Source organism: Myotis brandtii, unplaced genomic scaffold (assembly GCF_000412655.1).
Source record: "Myotis brandtii unplaced genomic scaffold, ASM41265v1 scaffold314, whole genome shotgun sequence".
Classification (NCBI taxonomy): Eukaryota; Metazoa; Chordata; class Mammalia; order Chiroptera; family Vespertilionidae; genus Myotis; species Myotis brandtii.
In genome coordinates, this window is record NW_005362033.1 from 3,062,151 (window position 1) to 3,085,883 (window position 23,733).

At 40.8% G+C, this 23,733-nt stretch overlaps 2 protein-coding genes across 14 annotated transcripts in view; one reads left to right on the forward strand and one right to left on the reverse strand.

Annotated features, from left to right (window-relative positions):
- Positions 1–21,072, forward strand: part of TTC19 (tetratricopeptide repeat domain 19) — a 27,673-nt gene extending 6,601 nt beyond the window's left edge. The window contains exons 7-9 of one of the 2 annotated variants that reach the window (XM_014542889.1): positions 13,659–13,813; positions 15,401–15,563; positions 18,932–21,072. In XM_014542889.1, coding sequence (XP_014398375.1) covers positions 13,659–13,813; positions 15,401–15,563; positions 18,932–19,053 — 440 coding nt within the window. In that variant the 3' untranslated portion in view covers positions 19,054–21,072. Of the gene's footprint in view, positions 1–13,658; positions 13,814–15,400; positions 15,564–16,216; positions 16,435–18,931 lie in introns of those variants that run through there. The other variant, XM_005870198.2, reaches the window with a different exon arrangement.
- The window catches only part of NCOR1 (nuclear receptor corepressor 1), a 241,681-nt gene continuing 238,461 nt past the window's right edge, over positions 20,514–23,733 (reverse strand). For 10 of the 12 annotated variants that reach the window (XM_014542879.1, XM_014542885.1, XM_014542878.1 and 7 more), the window contains 2 exons: positions 23,022–23,201; positions 20,514–21,328 (listed from right to left, as the gene is read on the reverse strand). In XM_014542879.1, coding sequence (XP_014398365.1) covers positions 21,141–21,328; positions 23,022–23,201 — 368 coding nt within the window. In that variant the 3' untranslated portion in view covers positions 20,514–21,140. The remainder of the gene's footprint in view (positions 21,329–23,021; positions 23,202–23,733) is intronic. The other 2 variants (XM_014542877.1, XM_014542880.1) reach the window with 2 other exon arrangements.

Here is a 23,733-nt window from a genome sequence, read left to right on the forward strand (position 1 = left end):
ACTAAAGCTCCCAGCCTCTCCTTTTTTTTTTTTTATTCTGGGATTTATTTACCTTCTATAATTGAAACTTCGTTGCTGTCACTGGAGCTGAGAGCCGGCTCCAGCTCTGAGGCCGCAGCCAGCTGAAAGCAGGTATCTGGGGTTTGTTTAGCTTCTATAATTGAAACTTTGTTGCTTTCGGAGCTTTGAGCCGGGCCGCTTAGAGCCTGGCTGCAGCAGGCGGGGAACCTTGGCTTCCTCCATCACTGGAGCAAGCAAGCTTCCTGCTCGCTTTAGCTGCGTGGCTGCCGGCCGCCATCTTGGTTGGTGGTTAATTTGCATATCACCCTGATTAGCCAAAGGGAAGTGTAGCGAAGGTATGGTCAATTACCCTTTTTGTCTTTTATTAGATAGGATATAGATAACCTCTGGAAAATTGAAGAGCAGAAAGGGAAGGTTCAGCTTCTAGTCACAATGCAATTAATTACCTTTTGGTCCCAGATACACACCAACTTATGAAAGATAAAGAGCAGCTCATGATTTTGCAGTTCATCCTCAGTATGGAGGGAAGAGCAAGTTAAGCTAGCAATAGAACAGGGTGGGAAGGAAGCTCTGTGGCTTTGAACGATTCGGGTTGAAGCATTAGCAAGATGTTTGAGATACAGCCTAAGTATCTCTTGTCTCTAAAGCCCAAGTGTGCCTGGAAGAGTTGTCTGCTCAGTTGTCTTCCAGTTCTCTCCTCAACGTAACTACTGAGGCGCTTATTCCTTATCTTACCCCCTGTACTTACTAGTAGTTCTAACCTGGTGATCACTGTCTCCTATTGCAAACACTTTATTCTCTTGGCTTCTGGGACACCTCCCTAGTCACTTGCCTTTCCATTTGCCACTGCTAAAGTTAGCAGCCCTCAGGGCTATCTTTGACCCTCACACCCTAGGAGATAACATTTAAGTCCTATCATGTTAACCTCATCTTCAGCCCCAACTTGCACATGAACTACCTACTCATGGGTAAGGTTGTCTATCTGACATCTTGAATGATGGTCATCTCACATTTAACATGTCTGAAATGGGCCTCTCTTTTTAAAAAATTTAAATTGTGTGTTCACCACCCCCCAAGTCAAGTCTCCTTCCATTACAATTTATCCCTCTATACCAAGCATGTCAATCTCGTGGCCCATGGGCCGCATGCAGCCCACAATGAATATTTTTGTGTCCCAGCCAATATAACAGTATGTAAGAAACGTTTTAATAAAAATTTCGTAACTTAATTTTTACAATATCCTGTTATACATAATTATTAATAACTAGCTGTACCTGGCCATGCGTTGCTGTGGCTCAGTCTGGTTAAACGGAAAAGAAAGAAAAGAGAAAGCACATGTTTCTAATATGTTTAATTTCACAATGCTTGTGGGTATACAATATTTTTTGTTGTTCCATTGTCTGTGCAGATATAGAGATTGTCTGGTTTGCCGACTCTAGAACACGCAACATATAATTGTCCATGTGAGAAGCAATCCGTGTCTAGATGTAAACCGCACAATTCTAAAGATTGCCCCTGAGCTTTGTTGATGGTGATTGCAAACGCCAATCGAATTGGGAATTGCAATCTCTTAAATTGAAATGGCATATCCGTTGGAATCATAGGAATGCGAGGAATGAGGACATCTTCACCTTTGAAAGGTCCTGTCAAGATTGTTGCTTCTACGACATTGCTCATTAATTTTTTTACTGCAAGCCGCGTGCCTGTCAAAGCTTTGGCTGGTTGACATTTCGCAACATGGTAATTGGCACGCCGATTTTCAATTGCAGTACGTGCGGTGGCATCCCTGGCAGATCGCGTGAATTCAAAAATTCTGTTGGATAATTAACCGCTTCATCTGCTTCCACAACAGTGTCGACGGACTTGTATGTAACTGCCTCGCTTTGAATGTTAGACTGAATGATATTGTTAAGTCCGTAGACGTCTTTGTTCTTGGCCGCGAGAATAGCTCGTTCACTCAGCCAATCGTGATTCTTATCATTGGTTTGAATATTGGGAAATACTTTTTCAACCAATTCTTCTTTTGACGTCACTAAGTTGCAGAAGTTATGAGGCAATGAAATTCGTCCTGAGGTCAGATCAACCGGCACCTTTCCGTTCCCAATTCCCAGCAATTGATGTGAGAATATCTCAGCTGATGGATCGTTTTGCAGCTGGACACGCATATCTGTGGTTAATTTTATCTACAATTTATAATTGTAAACAGAAACATTGAAATGGAATCGTAAAATATTTAGTATAGCGTGTGTTGCTTTTACGTCCAACAGATGGCGCTGTTTTTCAAAAAAAGCATGTTTTTACCTGTCACAGGTGTGACATCTATATAATAGTAGGTATATAGGTATATAAAAATGCGCGTATTTGAATGCAACGTTGTGTCAAGATTTCAAAGCAATCGGTGAAGAACTTTCGGAGATTTAAGATTTTGAACAAATGAACATTTACATTTTTATTTATATAGATGAACTACAACGATCGCTAATGACTGATTATGATAATCAGGTTGCATTCATTTCCCTTAACATGCCTTATGCGCAGGCGCATCATTTCTCTCCACTAATACTAGCAGCGAATATTTTAGCAGCCGATTACCCTGTCATTAGTCTTGGACTGACTTGTTTGGTGTGCGCAACAGGAACTATTTCACTTTTGGAGAATAAGAAAAATAGATTTATTTGTGTTACACTTAATAATTTGTGCAGTTATTCAATGTCTGGTAAGTTAATGTTCAAGAAAAAATGTTTAGTTTTTATTAAAATGTTCTATTATTTTATGTTAACGATTACTCATTTATTTCAGCCCTTTGTATTCAGCATGTCTCTATTGAAATAAACCTACATTTCTATGAAAATTGAAGGGTTTTTTTGCGGCCCACATAAACTTAAACCTTGTTTATTTGGCCTGTGTTAGCTTTTGAGTTTGACATGCTTGCTCTATACCCTCTTTTACCTCCCTCCCTCCCTCTCTCCCCTCAGGAAATCACCATGCTGTTGTCTATGAGTTTTTTGTTTCTTTTTTTTAATTAATCCCTTCACCTTTTCACCCATCCCCGCACCACCCCATCCCTCCGACAGCTGTCAGTCTATTCTCTGTCTATGAGTCTGTCTCTATTTTGTTTGCTACTTTGTGCATTAGATTCCACAAATGAGTGAAATCATAAGGTGCTTGTCCTTCTGACTAGAGGCCCAGTGCATGAAATTTGTGCACGGATAGGGTCCCTAGCAGCTGCCGGCTACCTGCTGGGGCCTCTCTCCCCCAGCTGCGGGCTGCCGGCTGGGGCCTTCCTTTGTTCCGCACCGCCCCCTGGTGGTCAGCACATGTCATAGCGAGCGATCAAACTCCCGAGGGGACACTTTGCATGTTAGGCTTTTATATATAGATAGATTGATTTTGAGAGAGAGAGAGAGAGAGACAGACAGAGAGAGAGAGAACTATCAATGTGAGAAACATTGGTTACCTCCCGTATGTGCCCTGACCAAGAATCAAACCCAGAACCCTCTAGTATACAGGACAATGTTCCAACCAGCTGAATCACCCAGCCAGGAAACATTATTCTTAATCTTATTTTTTTCTAAAGGAATATATCCCCACTCAGTTTTGAACAAAGCAAATCCACTATCAAATTTATATGCTTTTTATTGGCGTGACTAACTCTATCAAGAATAGATAACTTCAGATCATATAAAAATTTGGTCTAGAACTGTGTTTAATAGTTTTACCTCAAATCGGAAAACAAAATGAAGTGCTTTGGTTAGTTAATAAAATGGTTTTACCCAAGCAAAACAAAACAAAACAAAACAAAAACACAACTTGGTCTAGGATATTCATTTTGTTCCTCATAATGTATCTATGTAATTAATGAAGGATCATAAAAAATTAAGTGAAAACAGTAGATTATGAAACATTATAGTTAGGAGGAGCATCATTTTCTAATATAGGTAGATTAAATATAGGTGTAAAGTAAGGCCTGAATGATACCCTTATTCTATAATAATGACATAGTGATTATTCCTGGTTTGGTAGAATTATAGGAGATTTTTATATTTCTAAATAACATAAAATTATTTCTTGATTTATTTTTAGAATCTATTGACTTACAGAAAAGTGGTAATTTAGTGCAAACTTTTTTAGCAGGTTTTTAAATTTATTTTAAATACATTTTTTATTGATTTCAGAGAGGAAGGGAGAGGAAGAAAGATAGGATCATCAGTGATGAGAGAGAATCATTGATTGACCCCCTTCTGGACACCCCCTTCTGGGGGTGGAGCCTGCAAACCCGGGCTCTATGAATCGAACTGTGACCTTTTGTTCATAGGTCAATGCTCAACCACTGAGCTATGCCGGCCAGGCTTAGTGCAGTATTTTTTATTATTTAGAACACATAAATACTGCTAGTTGCTGGTCCAACTAACATGATTACATCATTACATTTTCTTTTTTCTACAAGTGGTTGTTTCCTCTGAAGTCGGTAGCTAACTGGATTTTTTTTGTTGCTTGTTTTTTATGCACGTGACAGATTCTCTTTAGCGTAGTACTTGGTCTCTTTCACTCCTCAGCTTCTCTGGGGGCCTAGGGCCTTGGTCGGCAAACTGCGGCTTGCGAGCCACATGCGGCTCTTTGGCCCCTTGAGTGTGGCTCTTCCTAAGCCTTAGGAGTACCCTAATTAAGTTAACAGTGTACCTACCTATGCAGTTTAACTTTAAAAAATTTGGCTCTCAAAAGAAATTTCAATCATTGTACTGTTGATATTTGACTGTTGACTAATGAGTTTGCCGACCACTGGCTAGGCCACAGTGGATTGCTGGGTCACTGGCTCCTTTCTTTTTAAAAAATATATTTTTATTGATTTCAGAGAGGAAGGGAGAGGGAGAAAGAGATAGAAACATCAATGATGAGAGAGAATCATTGATTGGCTGCCTTCTGCACACCCCCTACTGGGGATTGAGCCTGCAACCCGGGCATGTGCCCTTGACCAGAATCGAATCTGGGACCCTTCAATCCAAAGGCTGACTCTCTCTCTATCCACTGAACCAAACTGGCTAGGGCGTGGCTCCTTTCTTCCCCTGTTGGTGTGTATAGAGTTAGGAGTTGTTGGGTTTTTTGTTTTAATGAAAAGAAATGTGAATACTTACCTGGCAGGGGAGATACCATGATCACGAAGGTGGTTTTCCCAGGGCGAGGCTTATCCATTGCACTCCAGATGTGCTGACCCCTGCGATTCCCCCAAATGTGGGAAACTCGACTGCATAATTTGTGGTAGTGGGGGACTGCGTTCGCGCTCTCCCCTGGTTTCTGCTGGTTTGAAAAACTTATTTGTGTAATTTAAAGAATAATGATGCAGCATTAACAGTACCTGTGAAGACCTGTGTGTGCCTGGCCCCAATCCGAGATCCTGCTCTCCTGAATCTTTACCATTCATTCACGTTTCTTTAGTTTTACTTCTGTACAGAAGATAACTGAGGTGTTTATTTTGAAAATTTACATAAATGAATTACACAGCATGACTTATAATAGTCTTTACTCTTTTGGGGATTAGACCTGAATTTATTTATGTTTATTTTCCTTGCTTTTGTTAATTTTTAATAAAGATTGAGTAGTTGTTCTATGCCAGTTATTGTTTCAGGGTTTGCATAGAGGCAAGTGAGACAAAAGTCCCTGCTTTTTTAGAGCTTAATGCTTAGAAAGATATTTTTCAGCTTTGAAATCAGATACTCACCCATCTTTCCTTCTGATTTTTTTCTTCATTTCTAAACAGTTTTAACATTTAATTTTTTAATATATGTGCAATTTATTTTGGTGTGAAGTTGTTAACTACTTCCTTAGAGATAATCTATCATCATTATGTACTTATGTATTAATAAGTATATGCTTGGCTTTCTTTTGGGGTTTTCCATTCAGGTTTATTCATCTGATGAAACTTATAACAGTATATAATGTTTGAATTATAGTGATATGGTAATTCAGATCTCAAAAATGCTACTTTTGCAAAATTTCCCCCCATTTTATTTTCAGTTTTCACATAAATTTTAGATATTTTCACATGGAATTTGAGATCATTTTGTCAAGACCCCAAAGTGCTTTGAGACTGAATTATTAGATTTCTATTATATTTATAAGTTGGGGGAGTTTGCCTTCTGAATAAATAAATTACCGTTTGACTGCGAATAGCAGAAAATTTCAACTTAATTAAGATAAAACAGTAAGGACACATACCTTATGTATCTGGCAGTTCAGCAGAAGGGGCAGGCTGTTGGTTAGTTTATAAATGTATGGCTCATTAACAGCCTGCAGGATAAGGTTCCTTGCGTCCCTCCTCACGGCCGTTCTCAGCCCGCTGGCCCTCTCTTCATTTGTGCTCCCCTTGTGGTTGGAAAGTGACTGACTATACCAGGTCTCAGGAATCTCATCCAGAAAAGGCAGCGTCCAGAGGAAAAGAGACTTGTTTCTCTTAGAATGAGGTAATTTTTTCTAAAAGTCTACACATAGATTTATCCTTACTTCTCATTGGCTGGGAGTGGGTTACAGGGCATTTCTAACCCATGCTGTGGCAAGAGAAAGGGATTACCACATGGGCTAAAGCTGACCAGGATCCCTTCCGAACAGATGGGAGTCCCCTCTGCTCGAAAGGAGACACACTGCAGCGGTGCTGGGAGGACTCTCCTACACTCTGCAAAACCCAGGCCTCCCGTTGAGGCAGTCTCCCGTTGAGGAATGTGATGTCTCTTGCTTACAGATTTAGTCACGTAGATGTGATAGTTATTTTATGACATTTGATTCCAAGTGGATACTTGACCAAACTATTTGTTTTCAGTTAATAGTCACCCTATTTCCAGATATGTAATTATACATTTGGGAAATCATGATAACTGTTTCCTTTTAGATATACTTCTGTGTACCACCCCCTCCCTCACCCCCATTAAGTTCAGTCATCGGCTGCAGCTGCAGAACCACATTGAATAATAGTGGTGATGGACAACTTTGTCTAATTTGGTGCCAACTGTATGAACAGATTTATTATTATACTAAGGCCCAGTGCACAGATTTGTGCACTGGTGGGGGGCGTGGCCTGTAGGGATCAGCCCGCTGTGGGAGTGCCGCTCATCTTGGTCAGCTGAGCAGCTGTGGACCCACCCTCTGAGCGGCTGCTCCTGCTATGGGAGCACCGCTCATCCCAGTCAGCTGAGCAGGGCTTCCACTGTGGGAGCGCACTGACCACCAGGGGGCAGCTCCTGCATTGAACGTCTGCCCCCTGGTGGTCAGTGCACGTTATAGCTACAGGTCAACTGGTCATTCTGGTTGTTCTGCTGCTTGGTTGCTGGCGTTTTTTATATATAGATATCTAGAGCAAACCAGGCTTTCTAGTAATTGGTTAATTGTTCGGTATACTGCTGGATATTTTTCCTAGAAGAAACTTCCTTATGAAATTATATTTTGAAAGCATAATTTACCATATTCTCTATGTACCTGGAACCTATTCCTTTCCCAGTTCTTATTTTTATGGAGTTATTTCTTTTTAAGAGATATTTTTCCATTGATTCCTTCCTCTTCCTTTTCTTGGGCTGAAAGTTTCATTCATTTTTTAAATAATCAAACATTTCTGGAAAGTGGCATATTTACTTTTATGAGTGCTTGAAGTCTGAAACTTGAGTTTGAAATCTGGCTCTGCTACTTATTTGACTATAGACAAGTTATTTAACTTTTCCTTTTCAATGAAGTAAGAATAATAGTAGAACCTACCTTTTGGAGTTGTTACAGGAATTATATGCTCTAGGACTGTGACTAGTATTTATTAAATACTATGTAAGAGTTGCTGGAATGTTGTGTTAATATAATTTATTAAATGGTTTTCCTTCTCTATATTATGTTTACCAGTCTCAGTTTATGCAGCAGCATCCTGATTACTTTTTTCTGTTTCTCCTTGTCAATTTTGTTGATCTTTTCAAAAAGAGCCAGCTTGTGTTTTCATTTTCTCTGTTGTTTCTCTATTTCATTACTTTCCACTCTAATCTTTATTATGTCTCCTGCTTGCTTTGGTTTTATTTTGCTCTTTTTCTAGTTTATTAGGTGGAAGATTAGGTTATTGGTTTAAGATCTTTCTAATATAGGCATGTGCAGCTATAAATTTTCCTCTGTTGCTTTAGATGCATCACATAGATTTTGGTATGTTGTGTTTTCATTTTCATTTCTCAAAGTATTTTCTTACTTTTCTTGTGATTTTTCTTTTCTTTGATTCCCAGGATATTTTGGAGTATGTTGATTAATTTCCATATATTTGTGAATTCCTCAAATTTTCTTCTGTTGTTGATTTCTAAGTTCATTCTGTTGTGGTCAGAGAACATGCTTTGTAAGATTTCAGTCCTTTTATTGAGACTTATAGCCTAATAGTTTTTTCCTGAAGAACGTTGTATGTGCATTTGGGAGGAAAGTGTATTCCCTTGTTGTTGGATGGGGTGTGCTATATATCTGTTAAGTCTAGTTAGTTTATAGTTTTGTCCAAATCTTCTTGCTGATTTTGTTTAGTTCTACACAAAATTTTTGTTCTTGTGATTTTTTTTCTTTATCCATATATCTTTGTTGTTTAAGCAGGCCTAGATACTAGTATATCTTCACTGAAGATATACACTGAGTGGCCAGATTATTATGACCATCTGACGTTTGTAGGCAAATTAGCTATAATTTCCTGCTGAAGTTTCTGTCTACCCTGAAGTTCCCTCTGGCACCCTGGACCCGGGCTTCTCACCTCCGGCTGCCAGCAGGCAACCAGGACCCGTGCTGTTTCCCTCCTCCAGCTGCCGGCTGGTACCCGGGACCTGGGCTGGCTTCCCTCTGGCCCCGGCTTCATCAGGAAGGATGTCCGGAAGACGTCCGGTCTAATTAGCATATTACCCTTTTATTATTATAGATTATAGAAGGTTAGGGGGTTCATTTTTTTTTTTAATGAATTTTTCCTGGTCTGTGGGGAACCTCCATTTTTAAGATCCAGTTCTCTCGAGCTTCTGTAATATATTTTTTATTATTGCACAGTTCTACTTCTTGAGTCTTTTATTCAGGAATGTCATTTACTTGTATATTGGCCTCTCTCTTCTCTGTCCTTTTATGTCTACCCTCGACTGTCTCAGTTTTGTCTGTGTTTTGGGAATTTCTCTAGTTGTTCTATGTTACTAACATATTCAGAAAAGTCGGTTCTGTGCTTTCCTTCTTCCAGTGTATTTTTTTTAAAAGATTTCAAGCAAAAATAATGTGTAGAGACTTTAACAAATACCTGTACACATTTACCTTCAGCTTTGTTGCGTCTAGTAGAGTAAGTACAGTATTTTACCATATGTGCTTCAGAACTTTACGTTGGTAAGTTTAAATCCCTGTGTACTCCTGTTCAACATAACTCCTACCCTGATTTTGGTTTTGGTCTTTATCATTCTCATCTGACGTTTGTAGGCAAATTAGCTATAATTTCCTGCTGAAGTTTCTGTCTACCCTGAAGTTCCCTCTGGCACCCTGGACCCGGGCTTCTCACCTCCGGCTGCCAGCAGGCAACCAGGACCCGTGCTGTTTCCCTCCTCCAGCTGCCGGCTGGTACCCGGGACCTGGGCTGGCTTCCCTCTGGCCCCGGCTTCATCAGGAAGGATGTCCGGAAGACGTCCGGTCTAATTAGCATATTACCCTTTTATTATTATAGATTATAGAAGGTTAGGGGGTTCATTTTTTTTTTTAATGAATTTTTCCTGGTCTGTGGGGAACCTCCATTTTTAAGATCCAGTTCTCTCGAGCTTCTGTAATATATTTTTTATTATTGCACAGTTCTACTTCTTGAGTCTTTTATTCAGGAATGTCATTTACTTGTATATTGGCCTCTCTCTTCTCTGTCCTTTTATGTCTACCCTCGACTGTCTCAGTTTTGTCTGTGTTTTGGGAATTTCTCTAGTTGTTCTATGTTACTAACATATTCAGAAAAGTCGGTTCTGTGCTTTCCTTCTTCCAGTGTATTTTTTTTAAAAGATTTCAAGCAAAAATAATGTGTAGAGACTTTAACAAATACCTGTACACATTTACCTTCAGCTTTGTTGCGTCTAGTAGAGTAAGTACAGTATTTTACCATATGTGCTTCAGAACTTTACGTTGGTAAGTTTAAATCCCTGTGTACTCCTGTTCAACATAACTCCTACCCTGATTTTGGTTTTGGTCTTTATCATTCTTATGCCTATTTATTGCACTGTAGATATCATGTAAATAATGGGGCTAGTGTGTCTTTAAATTTTATATGAATGGTATACTGTACAGTTTCTTTTTTCACTCATCATTATGTTGTTGAGAGTTATCCATGTTGATACTTAGAGCAGCAGAGTGGTGACTTCTAAGTAAGCCCACTGGCATGGGTAGTGAGGGATGAGGTGAGCCTTTCTTTCCATTCTTGCAGAGTGACACAGGCTAGAGGTGGCCCTAATTGGTTCATGCACTGCAACTGTGGTATAGGATTCCATCATATGAATATACTCCAGTTCTCCTATTCATGGATATGTAGGTTCTACATGTTTTGCAGTGGAAAATAATATCTTTTTAAACATTCTTGAACCTTTGTCTCTGGGCACACATGCAAGATATTCCCCTGGGGTATGGACCTGGGAGTAGAATTGCTGGGGTACATTACTAGTTATTACCAAATTGCTTATTGTTATGGTTTTACCTGTTTACATTTTCACTAGCAATGTGCTAGCATTCTTGTAAATTCTATATTTTTATTGTTGGACTTAACATTTTTTTTGATCTGGTGGGTATGATAGGGGCTGTTACTGTGGCTTCAATGTGTTTCTCTGATTACTAATGAGATACAGAATATCTTTTCTTTTCAAGGATTTTTTTGAACATTCATATTCCTGTGATAATTGTCTCTGTATCCTTTGCTTATTTTTTAAAAGCGTTGTCTTTTTTGTTACTTTATCCTCACCCGAGGATATGTTTATTGATTTTAGAGGAAGGAAGGGAGAGAAACATCAATATGAGAGAGAAACATCAATTGGCTGCCTCCTTTGCACTCACTGTTTGGGAATCAAACCCACAATCATTTGGTATGCGGAATAAAGCTTCAATCGAGCCACCCGCCTGGACGGGTTGTATTTTTCTTAATGATTGAGCATTTTTTATGTATGTGATCATCTTATATCTGTAGGTTGCATAGCTCTTTGTGGCCTTGTCTTTTCACATGTGGCATTTGACAGAGCGATTAACATTTGTTTTTAAAAATTGATTTGAGAGAGATTAAGAAATGAATTTGCAGTTCCCCTTATTCAAGCATTCTTTGGTTGATTCTTGTATATGCCCTGACTGGGGATGGAACCTGCAACCTTGGCATATCAGACAACATTCTAACCAACTGAGCTAACAGCCAGGGCCCATAATAGAATCTTTTGATATTTTCCTTTATAGTTTGTGCTTTTTGTATCTTTAGTAAAAAATCCTTCACTCTTCTAAGGTCAGAAAGATCGTCTCTTCTAAATATTTGGCTTCCCATTTAGTCTTTAATTTACCTGGAATTTGTTTCTTAATGTGGTATGAGGGGCAGTATAATTTTTTCCCCCTCATGGACAGGTTTTGGCTCAGGACTGCTTTATTAGTCAGTCCATCCTTTTCTTATGGAGTTGTAATGACAGCTCTATATTGAGTTATCAGAAATCAATGGAGTGACAGTGTTGTTTAATTCTGTAATTAACATTAATTTTGTGTTATTATATCCTTTCCATATGTAGTTCAGTACCTTTATTATTTTTAATGCTTTCTTTTTATTTGTCCATTCATTCAACCAGTCAGTCAAGAAATACTTAACTGAATGCCTGCTACATGCTGGACACATTATTAGGCACTGAGATACAGCCATTAAAACAGTCACTGCCTCCTACAGCTAAATTTCTAGTGGAGGAAAAACACATAATCAACACTATCCAGTAAATTGATAACATATCCAAAGATGATGAAGTGCTACGTAGATGTCATTTGAAGGAATGTGTATAGTGAGTATACTGTTTTATAGAGGGGTCAGGAAAGGCCTAATTGGTAAGAAATCTGAAGAATGAGAGGGAATAAGTCAGCTGGCAGTCTCTAGGGAAGAGAATTCCAGGCAAAGGAGGAACAGGTGCAGGGCTCCGAGGTGGTGCACACTCGACATACAAGTAGTTTAAACCGACTGAGTTTAAAATCTGAGATTAAGTATCTAAAATCTTAAGGGTGAGGCCTCCATTTTATTGTCTGCTGATTCTCATTTTTGATCAGACAAAACTGTCCTCTAGATTTGTGTTCTCCAGTCCTATGTGGCATTTGGTGTTTTAAGATTTTTCAGACATCGTGTCGTCAGTTCTGTAATGTGTCAGCAGGTGCTGTATTATCACAGCCTTTATTGTTATTCTTCAAAAAATGGATCTTTAAATTTGGTCTGTGAGTTTCCATCTCATGAGTCTGATGTTCTCTGGTTTCTTACTTACTACATTGCTTTCTTTGCAGCTTAAAACTCTTTCATTGGCCCCAGACTTTCTTTGTTGTTAACTCATTCTACTTTGAGTTTTATCTTCACATGTATCTGCTAAATATTAGTTTCAAACGCTTAATCAGTGTGTGGACTCAAACTTATTTAAAAAGTGGGAAAAAGTTTGTCATTTAATTGGACATTGCGAGGTTGTGATTTATAGGAAATACATATATGGTCATTCGGATGACCAAATATATATTTTTCACATATACTTATGTGGTTTGTACAGTTCCTGGCTCTCAGCTCCCAAACCCTCAGAATTTCCTAAGTGTTGAGAGTGAGGAAAAAGAAAAAGAAAGAAAAAAAGAAAAAGAAGAGTGAGCAAAGTGTCTTTTATGTTAATGAGGCATTTTGGAAGTCCCTGAGGATGGGGGCTGGTTGCCAGAGGGAGCCAATCATATGATTAGAGGGTTGGAACTTTCACTCTCACCTCCTGACCTCCAGGAAGGGAAAAGAGGCCAGTGGTCAATGATTTAATGTCATACCTATGGAATGAAGCCTACATAAACCCGAAAGGATGGAGTTTGGAGCGCTTCTGGTTTGAACTTGTGGAGGTGCCGGGACAGTGGTGTACCTAGAGAGGGCGTGGAAGCTTCACACCCCTTTCTGTGTGCCTTGCCCAATGCTTCTTCGTCTGGCTGTGCCTGAATTATATCCTTTTATAATAACCAGTAATCTAGTGAGTAAGATGTTTCTCTGAGTTCTGTGAGCTGCTCTAGCAAATTAATTAAACCCAAGGAGGGGGTCCTGGGGTCCTCTGACTTATAGCCAGTCAGAGGTACAGACAACCACCTGGACTTGCAATTGGCATCCTGAGTTGGAAGGGTAGTTAGATAACTCCAGTTTGTAGGTACTCTGTCAGAAGCCCAGGTTACAACCAAGCCCAGGTGACACATCGTCTCTCTCTCTCTGAAATTGGGTCCAGGAAACAATGTAGATGTTAATCTACCAGAATTGTCAGGCCAGGAGTACTTCAGTGTCATGAAACACTCAGTGGGTTCTGGACTGTTAAATATTTTGGCTCCTGGAAAAAAGAAAAATGAGGGGTAGGTTGGCCAGTTCTCTGACTCGCTTTCTGTATTGCACTTGTTATATCCCAGCAACGCTCTTATTTCCTTCTCAGTGGAAGAGAAAGCCAACACCCGCCTCCTCCTCGGCATGTGCTTAGATGCTTATGCTCGCTACCTTCTGTCCTCCAAGCAGCCATCGCAGGCACAGAGGATGTATGAAAAAGCTTTGCATATTTCTGAAGAAATACTAGGAGAAAGACACCCACAGGTAAGAGAGGAAAACAGGTTTCAGAATTTCTGGGTGTGAAATGCCTCATTATTGGGGATGTAATCAGCAGGTGGTCCTTGGGATGCCCTCCTCCTCATGCCCCAGTCCATTCATCTCCTACCACTCCCCCGCCCCCACCTGCTTGTTGAGGAAGGATTTGGGACTGCTGGTCACTGGCTGGGTCTCCCAGAAACTTTTGAGGGAGGATTGGTTCCCACAGCAGAGCAACCTCTCTAAAAGCAGGTCTGGCCAGGCACCCAGGTGCTTCTGGGCTTCATAGTACACAGCACAGTATTTCAGAATATTGAATCTGACGTGGAACAGTTCAACTCCTGAGGATCCTCGCCTCCCTTGCCTCACAGGTGAATGACAGGAAACGGCGGGGGAGAGGGAGGAGCACATTAAAAAAATTTTTTAAGACTACTGACAGAATTTAAGCAAAGCATGCTAAGCTTTCGGTTAGAACACTAAACACATGGAATTGAGTTGAAATCACCTCTGGGTCTCTCCTCTATCAGACAACGTTTGTAGAGGTAACAAGTGGATCACTTTGTGAACGCTTGGTATTGCCAACACAATTTTAACTGGACTGGACATGTCTCAAGGTTGGGGTAGATGAGCAGGGCAAGTTATTGGGCTATGAATTACCTTCAGGAAAGGGATTTAGGGCTTAATTATAGAGTCCCCTTAATGGTGAAGAGGAGGACTTGCCTCTCTTAGTACCAACATTAAAAATTTTTTAATGGGAATCTTCCTAAAGTGGATGATATATTTCTTCTATTTTTTTTCTTTTTTTAAGAAAATATATTTTTATTGATTTCAGAGAGGAAGGGAGAGGGATATAGAAACATCTATGAGAGAAAGTCATTAGTTGGCTTCCTCCTGCACGCCCCCTACTGAGGACTGAGCCCACAACCCGGGCATGTGCCCTGACCAGGAATCCAACCTTGACCTTCTGGTTCATAGGTTGATGCTCAGCCACTGAGCCACACTGGCTGGGCTATCCCTATTTCTTCTTGATGAGTCTCAGGGTCACCAGTAGGAATGATATTATGCTACAATGCAGTGGCTGGCTTCTTAAGATTGCTGAACTGCCCTGGGCCCAGTAGCTCTGTTGGTTAGAGCCTCGTCCCAGTATGCCAAAGTTTTGGGTTCGATCCCCAGTGACAGCACATAAAATACCAACCAGTGAATGTATAAATAACTGGAATAAATAGATGTCTGTCTCTCTCTCAAATCCATTTTAAAAAAGATTGCTGAACCTTAATGGGATATTATAGCTTCTTTTTGCTATTATTTTTCATTTGTTTCTAATATAATTAGATATATTAGTAAATTATATTTATCTTGTTCCTAGTTTCTAGATTTGTATCATTTTCCAGAGGGTCGAACTAAAGCTGCCCATTATACAGTGTGAATGATAAAGGCACCAGTTTGTTAGTGGCTAATGCTCCTCCCCTTTTGTGGAATGCTAGGACAGATGAAATCTTAAGTATATATTGGAAGGTTATCAGACTCCAAATTAACGTTAAATCTCTGTGGGTGTTTTTTTAATAGAAAAGCTGCCTGTTTGTCTTTCTTGTATAGACCATTGTGCTAATGAGTGACCTGGCTACCACCCTGGATGCACAAGGCCACTTTGATGAGGCCTGTGCGTACGTGCAGAGGGCGTCAGATCTGGCAAGACAAGTAGGACATCCTGAGCTGCACATGGTGCTGAGTAACCTGGCTGCAGTTCTGATGCACAGAGGTAGGGGAGCTATGTGATGTTGACCACTTGATTTCGTTAGGGAGGGAGTTACTGGATTTATAAATCTGTGAAATGGTGTTAAGCAGTGGCAAGGGGCAGTGAGGAAGCTCCACAATCAAAAGCTAGTTGAACAATAGAAAAAAGGGTGCATGTTTGGCAGAAATACCATTGTGCTCAATTGACATAACTTCTGTAGTCCTGCACTAGCTTGCTGAACCACATCAATGCAGAGAGAACTTTGCAATGATAGTACCTCAGTTCTGTAGTGCTTTACAGATTTCTAAGTGTGTTCACACGTACAACTTAATTTGTTCTTCACTGTGTACTTGTGAAACTGGTAAGATGGAGTGTCAGTGTCTGTTAGACAGATTGTGCCATAGTACTCAGGGCCTCACCTATAATTCCCAGAAGCCTGGATGACAGGTCCTTTCTCCCCATGAGTGAAGCCCTGGGTCAGTGGAGTAAGGGCCCCAGGGCTGTACTGGGCGGTAGGAGAACTACAGCACGCACTGGGCTAGAGTTCTCTACCTGTGCCCCCTTACAACTTCTCTGAGCCAGCACCGACCTGCATCATCACTAGTGCTTTCTCTTCAGAATCACTTTAAAAGCATACTTTTTTTTTCTTATTCTCCCTTCTCTCTGGGTTATTTTAGAACGATATGCACAAGCAAAAGAGATCTACCAGGAAGCACTGAAGCAAGCAAAGCTCAAAAGAGATGAGGTTTCAGTACAGCACATCAGGAAAGAATTGGCCGAGCTGTCCAGAAAAAGTAGACCTTTGACTTAATCAAGCTCTGAATCCCCTTTTGTTGTAGGAAATTTCCCAGTATCAGTGGCACCCAAATCAATGGCTTAAATGAGCGATTTTCAACCTGTTTGTTGCGAGAATTTTTAAAACATGCAGTACCCGACTAGTCAGGGGCACTGACCGCTTTTCCCTTAGGTTGTTAAATAAAAAAAATTACAACAGCCAACACAGCAGTAGCCGTCCAGTGTGAATGAATCAAAATTATACCTATTACTTTGTCAGATTGGCAAAAAATATATTTTTTTGGTGTGCTGCAGAATTTTCATATTTAGTTTATGTGCCACGAGATGGAGTTGAAAATCACTGGCTTAAACCTTTTGTCCTTGATCCTCAAGTGTCCTCAGCTTGGCCTCTGTGCAGGACAGGTTAAACACTGCACCTCCGCTTGTTTTTTACAGGAAAAGCAACTTTCACACCTGACTTTGACTTCTAAAGATGTCAAGTAATTTTTCAGTGTAGCATACTTAGGTGCTCCATGCAGGTCTAATTGTAGATTAAGATGGGTCAGTTTCCCCTGGGTGGGTGTATAATTCACACAGGCATCTCTGCCATAAGAACAAATCACGGAGCAGCCACCTGCACCCAGAACCTCACCACAGGGTAGGCCCTACCGCATTCCTGGAGTGCTGACGTGTACCATAGGCCCAGCAGGAGTCGCTGGGCTGGACCCAACTTCTGGCTTTGGAATGGGGTCTCGGTACCCTCATTTGTAAAGTAAAGGACAAAAGAGATTCTTTCTTGGCCACGGGAGAAGGTATTTGGTCAAATGATCTAAATGAATAGATTGCTGTGTTGAAAGAACTCTATCATTTTTCCTCAGACTAGAAAGTGTATACAGATACTCTTCAACTCATCATGGGGTTATGTCCTGATAAACCCGTCATAAATTGAAAATACCCTAAGTCAAAAACACATTTAATATGCACCAGCCGGGTGGCTCAGTTGGCTGGAGTGTTGTCTCATGCACCCAAGTGTGCGGATTCCATTCCAGGTCAGGGCACATACCTGGGTTGCAGGTTCCATCCCCAGTTGGGGAGCTTTCAGGAGGCAACCAATCGAAGTTTCTCTTTCTGTCTCCCTTCCTCTCTAAAATCAATAAACATATCCTCGGGTGAAGGTTTAAAAACAAGTATTAAATACACCTAACCTAGTAAATAGTTTACCCCGCCAGTTTCTACTGAGTACCTATCACTTTTGCACCTTCGTAAAATTGAAAAATTGTTAAGTCAAACCACTGAAAGTCGGACTGTCTAAATACAAGATGCATAGATGGGCGTTTTACCTTGCAAAGACCTGGTGGCCTCGGGAAGGCAGTTTTTCTTCGCACCGTGAAGGAACCCTTGTTACTGGTATGCCTTTGGGGTTGGGTTATGAGTGGGAATGATAAACTATATTTTTGGTTCCTATGTACATACTGGAAGAATCCTTTCATAATAAATTACTCTACAACAATATTGTACATGTCATAATTTTTGAGTTGCTCATAAAAAGTAACTTACTGGAGTTAATAAAAATAAAATACTAAGGTTCAAACCATTAGAGATTTGACTAAAGCTAGAATTTTGTATTTTGCAGATATGAGCTTCTTCTCACTTTAAGCTCATCTATTCTTGACCAGCCAGCTAATTCCTTTAGTTAAGTCTTAACTCAGAGATAAAGTGTAGTATAAAGCAGACTAGGTTTCAGTGCAGCCCATTCTTAACTTATTGATGATTTAAAAAAATTACTGTCAACTACTCACCTTCTGCATTGGGAATATTTTTACCTTTTCACAATTGCAGGGGTTACTGGAAGTTAGGTTTTTCACTTCAGGTTTTATTAAGAATTTTTGATCCTCCACAATGATTCAACTCATGGACCTGGTGCTGGAAAAACTAGTTTTCAGAAAGATGGTCGCTTCCTGTGGGTATTCTCATTCTAGAGTGTTCAGGGCATGCTTTTATTTTTTTATGTTTTTTATTGACTTCAGAGAGGAAGAGAGAGGGAGAGAGAAACATTAATGATAGAGAATCACTGATCGGCTGCCTTCTGCATGCCCCCTACTGGGGATCGAGCCTGCAACCTGGGCATGTGCCCTTGAATGGAATCAAACCTGGACCCTTCAGTCTGCAGGCTGATGCTCTACCCACTGAGCCAAACCAGCTAGGGCTTGTGTTTAAAATAGGATCACTCAGCATACCAAAATGAAAGCTTATGAAACCTCCCGTTACAAACATGCTCTGGAAGTTGGGCTGTCAGAATACTTCCATGGAGGGTATTAGGAAAATCTGGTGCTGAAAAATCATGCGAAATCAGAAAAAGTAGACCTTTGACTTAATCAAGCTCTGAATCCCTTTTTGTTGTAGGAAATTTCCCAGTATCAGTGGCACCCAAATCAATGGCTTAAATGAGCGATTTTCAGCCTGTTTGTTGCAAGAATTTTTAAAACATGCAGTACCCGACTAGTCAGGGGCACTGACCTCTTTTCCCTTAGGTTGTTAAATAAAAAAAGTTACAACAGCCAACACAACAGTAGCCGTCCAGTATGAATGAATCAAAATTATACCTATTACTTTGTCAGATTGGCAAAAAATACTTCAGAACACTGAGATCTCAGCCTGCAGGCAGTGTTACACCTGGTTTACAGCCAACTTCAAGTCACCGGTCACTCAGTGCTGTGCTGGCCACCTCCAGTCATGCTGAGGCGGACTTCTAGCCTCCAGATTTGCTCCTTAGGTAAGGCGTGTGAGAATTCGGAAATCTCTTCTCTGGGTGAAGGCAGATGAAGGAAACACATGCACTGTGACAAGGATGGGGTGAGGGATAGTAGCTGCTCACTGGGGGGGTTAGGTGGGGCTGCAAAATGACAAGTTAGGCTCTGATGTATTCTCAGAAACTATTCTGACTTGGAATAGCTTAAGACCTTCAAGGTCATAGGGAAATACCATCATAATCTCGTTTGGGTCAGTTGACAATGTAAATTATTAATGACAGTACCTAAAAAACCAAAAAAACAGAACACTGTTAAGTAGAACATTCAGTTATTTTCTCATTCACATTAAATTGTGTAGGATATATTTATAATAAAGTGAAACCAACTTTCCACATAGTAGAAATCTGATCACTAAACCTGACCTAAGGTTTATTTTGAGGACCTCAGGTATACAAGAGTGGAAAAGCAACAGGAGTGAAGGCTTTCACTTCAGACAAACAGGAGTTCATGGCCTGTCTTTGTTGCCTATTTATACAGGCAAGGTAGGAACATGTGTCCTTATCTATAAATAGGGTTGGACAGCAGTGCTAAGGGTGATGTGAAGGTCTTGATCACACATGAAACGCTTCATTACAAAGAAGGTCGTCAGTGGTTATCAGATCTGCTTTCCTTAGAGGCTTCAGTACTTTTGTAAAAAGTTGAGGTCTACTTAAAAGTCTGTGAAGTACAGATTTCTACCATCCTGAGACTACTCCCCTTTGTAATAGTGGCATCTCCCCAAGCTGCTCAGCATCTAAATGCGGCAGAAGGATGATGCAATAACTATGCCTAAGTTGTATGAAAAAATCTTAAAAATTCAAAAAGCAATTATTAATGAAGGAAAAACTGACCCTTCAGTACCATAATCAGTTTAAAATTCAGTCTTACGTTATTTGCTCCTTGAGATTCAGTGACATGGGAACATTCAACGACAAACCCTTGCCCATAGGGAATCAAGTGGGAGGAAGCACTAGCGCAGAGAGAAGGGAAGGACCGTGTGTTCACCGCTAAGGTCAGAACATGCAGCACAAAGCAATCTAGAAGCCCAAGGTGCTACACAAATCCTATCTTCTAACTCAGCCGGTAATATACATCGAACTCAGTACAATTATAAGTGTTTCCTTTGAGTCCTGAGAGAGCAAGAGCCTTAAATCACAACCTACTGTGCCTATGGACAGGGCAGTCAAATTTATTTCAGAAGGAAAGCTCTGGTGCTGCATCCAATGCAGCAGAAAAGAACACTCAGGGCAGTTAGATCCCCGGTGCGCACAACAGCGAGGCGCGCCGCAAATAAGCCTTTGAAATGTTAAAAACAACTAGAACATACCCATGCAGTAATATTGCTTCAGTGCTCCTAATTAAAAAAATTTCTAAGCCTGCCTGGAAATTTACAGTATGGCAGAATTTTTTCTTCTATCATGACCTTAACACATTAATATACAGATTTCACAACAGGGTCTGTGTTAAAAATCTAAACATTTCCACAAGATTTTAAATATCACCTGGGAACCTGAATTTAGAGGAAACAGTAGGATAAAAGTACAATGCCCGTGACAGCCAACATTACACGCTGGGCTGTATGAGGTTGTTTAGAAGGCCAGGGTTAAAAAGAGAGACGAGAAGGTTTTAAAAAGTCACCCCCGAAGTTGATGCTCTGATTTCAACACAAGTCCACCAGGTACTACAGTAAAGGGCAACACTGCAAAAAGATCATCTATTTACAGAAGAGTGATTTAAAGACATTATGGTTTTCTTTACAGATGTAAGAATAAGAATTGTCCACTTTTAAAAAATTCTATATTCCAACCTTCCACTATTATTATAATCCACTGAACTGCTTGTATCAAAGGCAGTTCTCCCCCATTTGACTCTGCAGTTCCATCATTTCTTCCTCATCCGTGGTCCAGGCTCTCCTGAAAAGTCTCTGGGCACAAGTCATGGGAAGGCAGGTTTTTACCTGCAGTTAAAAATAAAACCACCAAAAACTAGAGATCCCTCCTCCACGCATGGTCCCACCCAGATCCCTCTTCTGTGCAGCTCAGTCATCACTGTCCGACAGCGTCTCATACTGCGCTGAGAGCAGCGGGGCCGGCTCTCGCTCCCAGATCCTATTCTGCTGGTGAGGAGTTGCTTGGTTCACAGAGGCGGCGGCGCATGCGATCGGGGTTGGTGGCGTGCTGCTGAGCATCCGCATAGTCAGAGGGTTATAAGGAAACTGAGTTGAGCCTGGCAAAAGAAAAATTAGGTGTTCACTGTCATGAGCATAGTCGCTGTTTTCACATGATGGAGGCGGCCAGGATTATACTAAAATAATCTTGTAAAACTAAGCAAAAGGAAACCACACAGAGGGCCAGGTTTCCCCACTGGACTGTGTAGCCAGTGATAATGCAGCAGTCTAGAAAGGTCAAACATGAATACACACGTGAGGTGAGGGTTGCTGAGTCCAGAAATGAAAGCTCAGGCCTGGATTTTAAGTCTAGAACTAGGTGTTTCCAGAGAATATAAACAGAACTTCTGGATACGGAGCTCTAACCAAAGGAGTCTGGTTACTCCCAGAACTTCCTGACTCTTACAGTCAGAGACACAGTTCCCACAGGAGGAGGGGAGAAGTACCCAGGAATTTGCTAGGTCATGGGCAGCAGGATGAGGGTCATCTGCTGGATCACACTGGGCAGATTTATGAATGTACAAGATTTAGAAGAGGGATACACAAACCTAATGATAGCACTGCTACCTTTTGTCAGTTCCTAAATTATCTTATTGTCCCCAGAAAGTCTCCTACAGATTAAGAACCTCTAACAGAAAGCATACCATTTTATTAAGTAATTTCATGAATGGTTTAATAATTCCTTCCCTAAGAGAGATTTGAGGACAATCACTGATCTAGGCAAGTCTTCAAACTAGTACATAAGGACTTCACATCTGGTGTGAGAAATTTAGGAATCAGAGTCTTCAATTATGCTGACAACACCCGTGTGAAATGTACATGTCCTCAGGGGAGGGCACCTTTCAGAGTTTCCCACTGACATCTGTACATTAACATCTAAGGAAAGGGTGGCTTATAATTCTCTGAAACTTAATCCATAGCAAACATCCCAGTTTTGTTTTTAAAAAAGGGTAAGTCTGTTTTCTAAAAGACACCATTATTAAGTCTTTTTAAAAAAGCAGCTTTCAAACGGGCACAAATGCTAGAGAACTGTTTTCATCTGTCTGTAGGGACACAGTGCACCTAAAGGAGGGCGAGTGGCTTTTTATTTTTATTTTTTAAATATATATTTTTATTGGTTTTTTTTTTACAGAGAGGAAGGGAGAGGGATAGAGAGTTAGAAACATCGATGAGAGAGAAACATCGATCAGCTGCCTCCTGCACACTCCCCACTGGGGACGTGCCTGCAACCAAGGTACATGCCCTTGACTGGAATCGAACCTGGGACCCTTCAGTCTGCAGGCCGACGCTCTATCCACTGAGCCAAACCGGTTAGGGCGGGCAAGTGTCTTTTTAAACTGCTCTTTCCATCTCTGACTTGGATACCCTAGTGTTCCCTAAGAACCCTGGAGGGATGTCGGGGAAAGGCTGCAGGTGAGGCTGCTGGGGGAGTGGCACTTCACATTCAGGTAGAGTTAATTCATGCAGAACTGAAACCACAGACACACTTGCTTTGCAAATGCCAACATAACATAGAAGGGCGGATGGATGAGAAATTTCCGCATAGCTCTTCCTCTGTTCATGGTAATCAGACCCTGTGTTATTGACATTTTTAAGGCTACATGTATTCAATTTCTATTCTGGAAAGAGAGCCTATTGATGACACAGTAATGGAAATACAGTTTTACAAGCAAAGTTTCTTATTTTAGAAATACTAACCAAGGCATTACTATAAGGACTTTAAGACTCATCTTCTAGCAGGCAGCCCCTCACCTGTAGAAGAGGGCCTGTCCTCCCAGGCCCACCCTGGCGTCTGCCGGTGGTACTCCCCCTCTGAATGCACGGAGGAGACTGAAGAGGGCCGCTCAGCTCCTAAGTAGCTTTGCCCAGGGACAGGAGATTTGGACTTCCTGCTGTTTGACTTGCTGATCAGCTTTGGTTTGCAAACTCCTCCTAAGGGTGAAATAAATTAATTGGTGATTATAGTAATTATGTTCTCAACTTCAAACCTACCAAGCCCTGGCCATGTGCTTGGCTGGCTGGAGAGGTGTCCTGTGCACCAAAGGTCGCAGGTTCGATGTCTGATGGGGGCATGCCCATGTTTTGGGGTCGATCCCTGACTGGGGTGCATGTCAGAGGCAAGCGATCCATGCCCCCCTCCTGCAATCTCCCTTCCTCTCTCTGAAAATTCAATAAAAACATATCCCCGGAGAAGGATTAAATGCTAAAAACAACAACAAAAAAACCAAACTAATCCTGCCAAAATGCTGATGGCTATATAATGCTAAGTGAAAAGTTGAATGGTAGTATGAAGATCCCAGATTGTAGTATCCAATGGTAAAAATATTTAAAAGAAAGCCAGAATATACTTATGGCAACTAAAACAAAAAAGGGGTATGTCCTTATGCCATAAACTTAAAAACATGTAACGAAGAACTAAAACTTGTGGAACATCATTTCTTTCCTGGCCCGGAGCACAGAAACG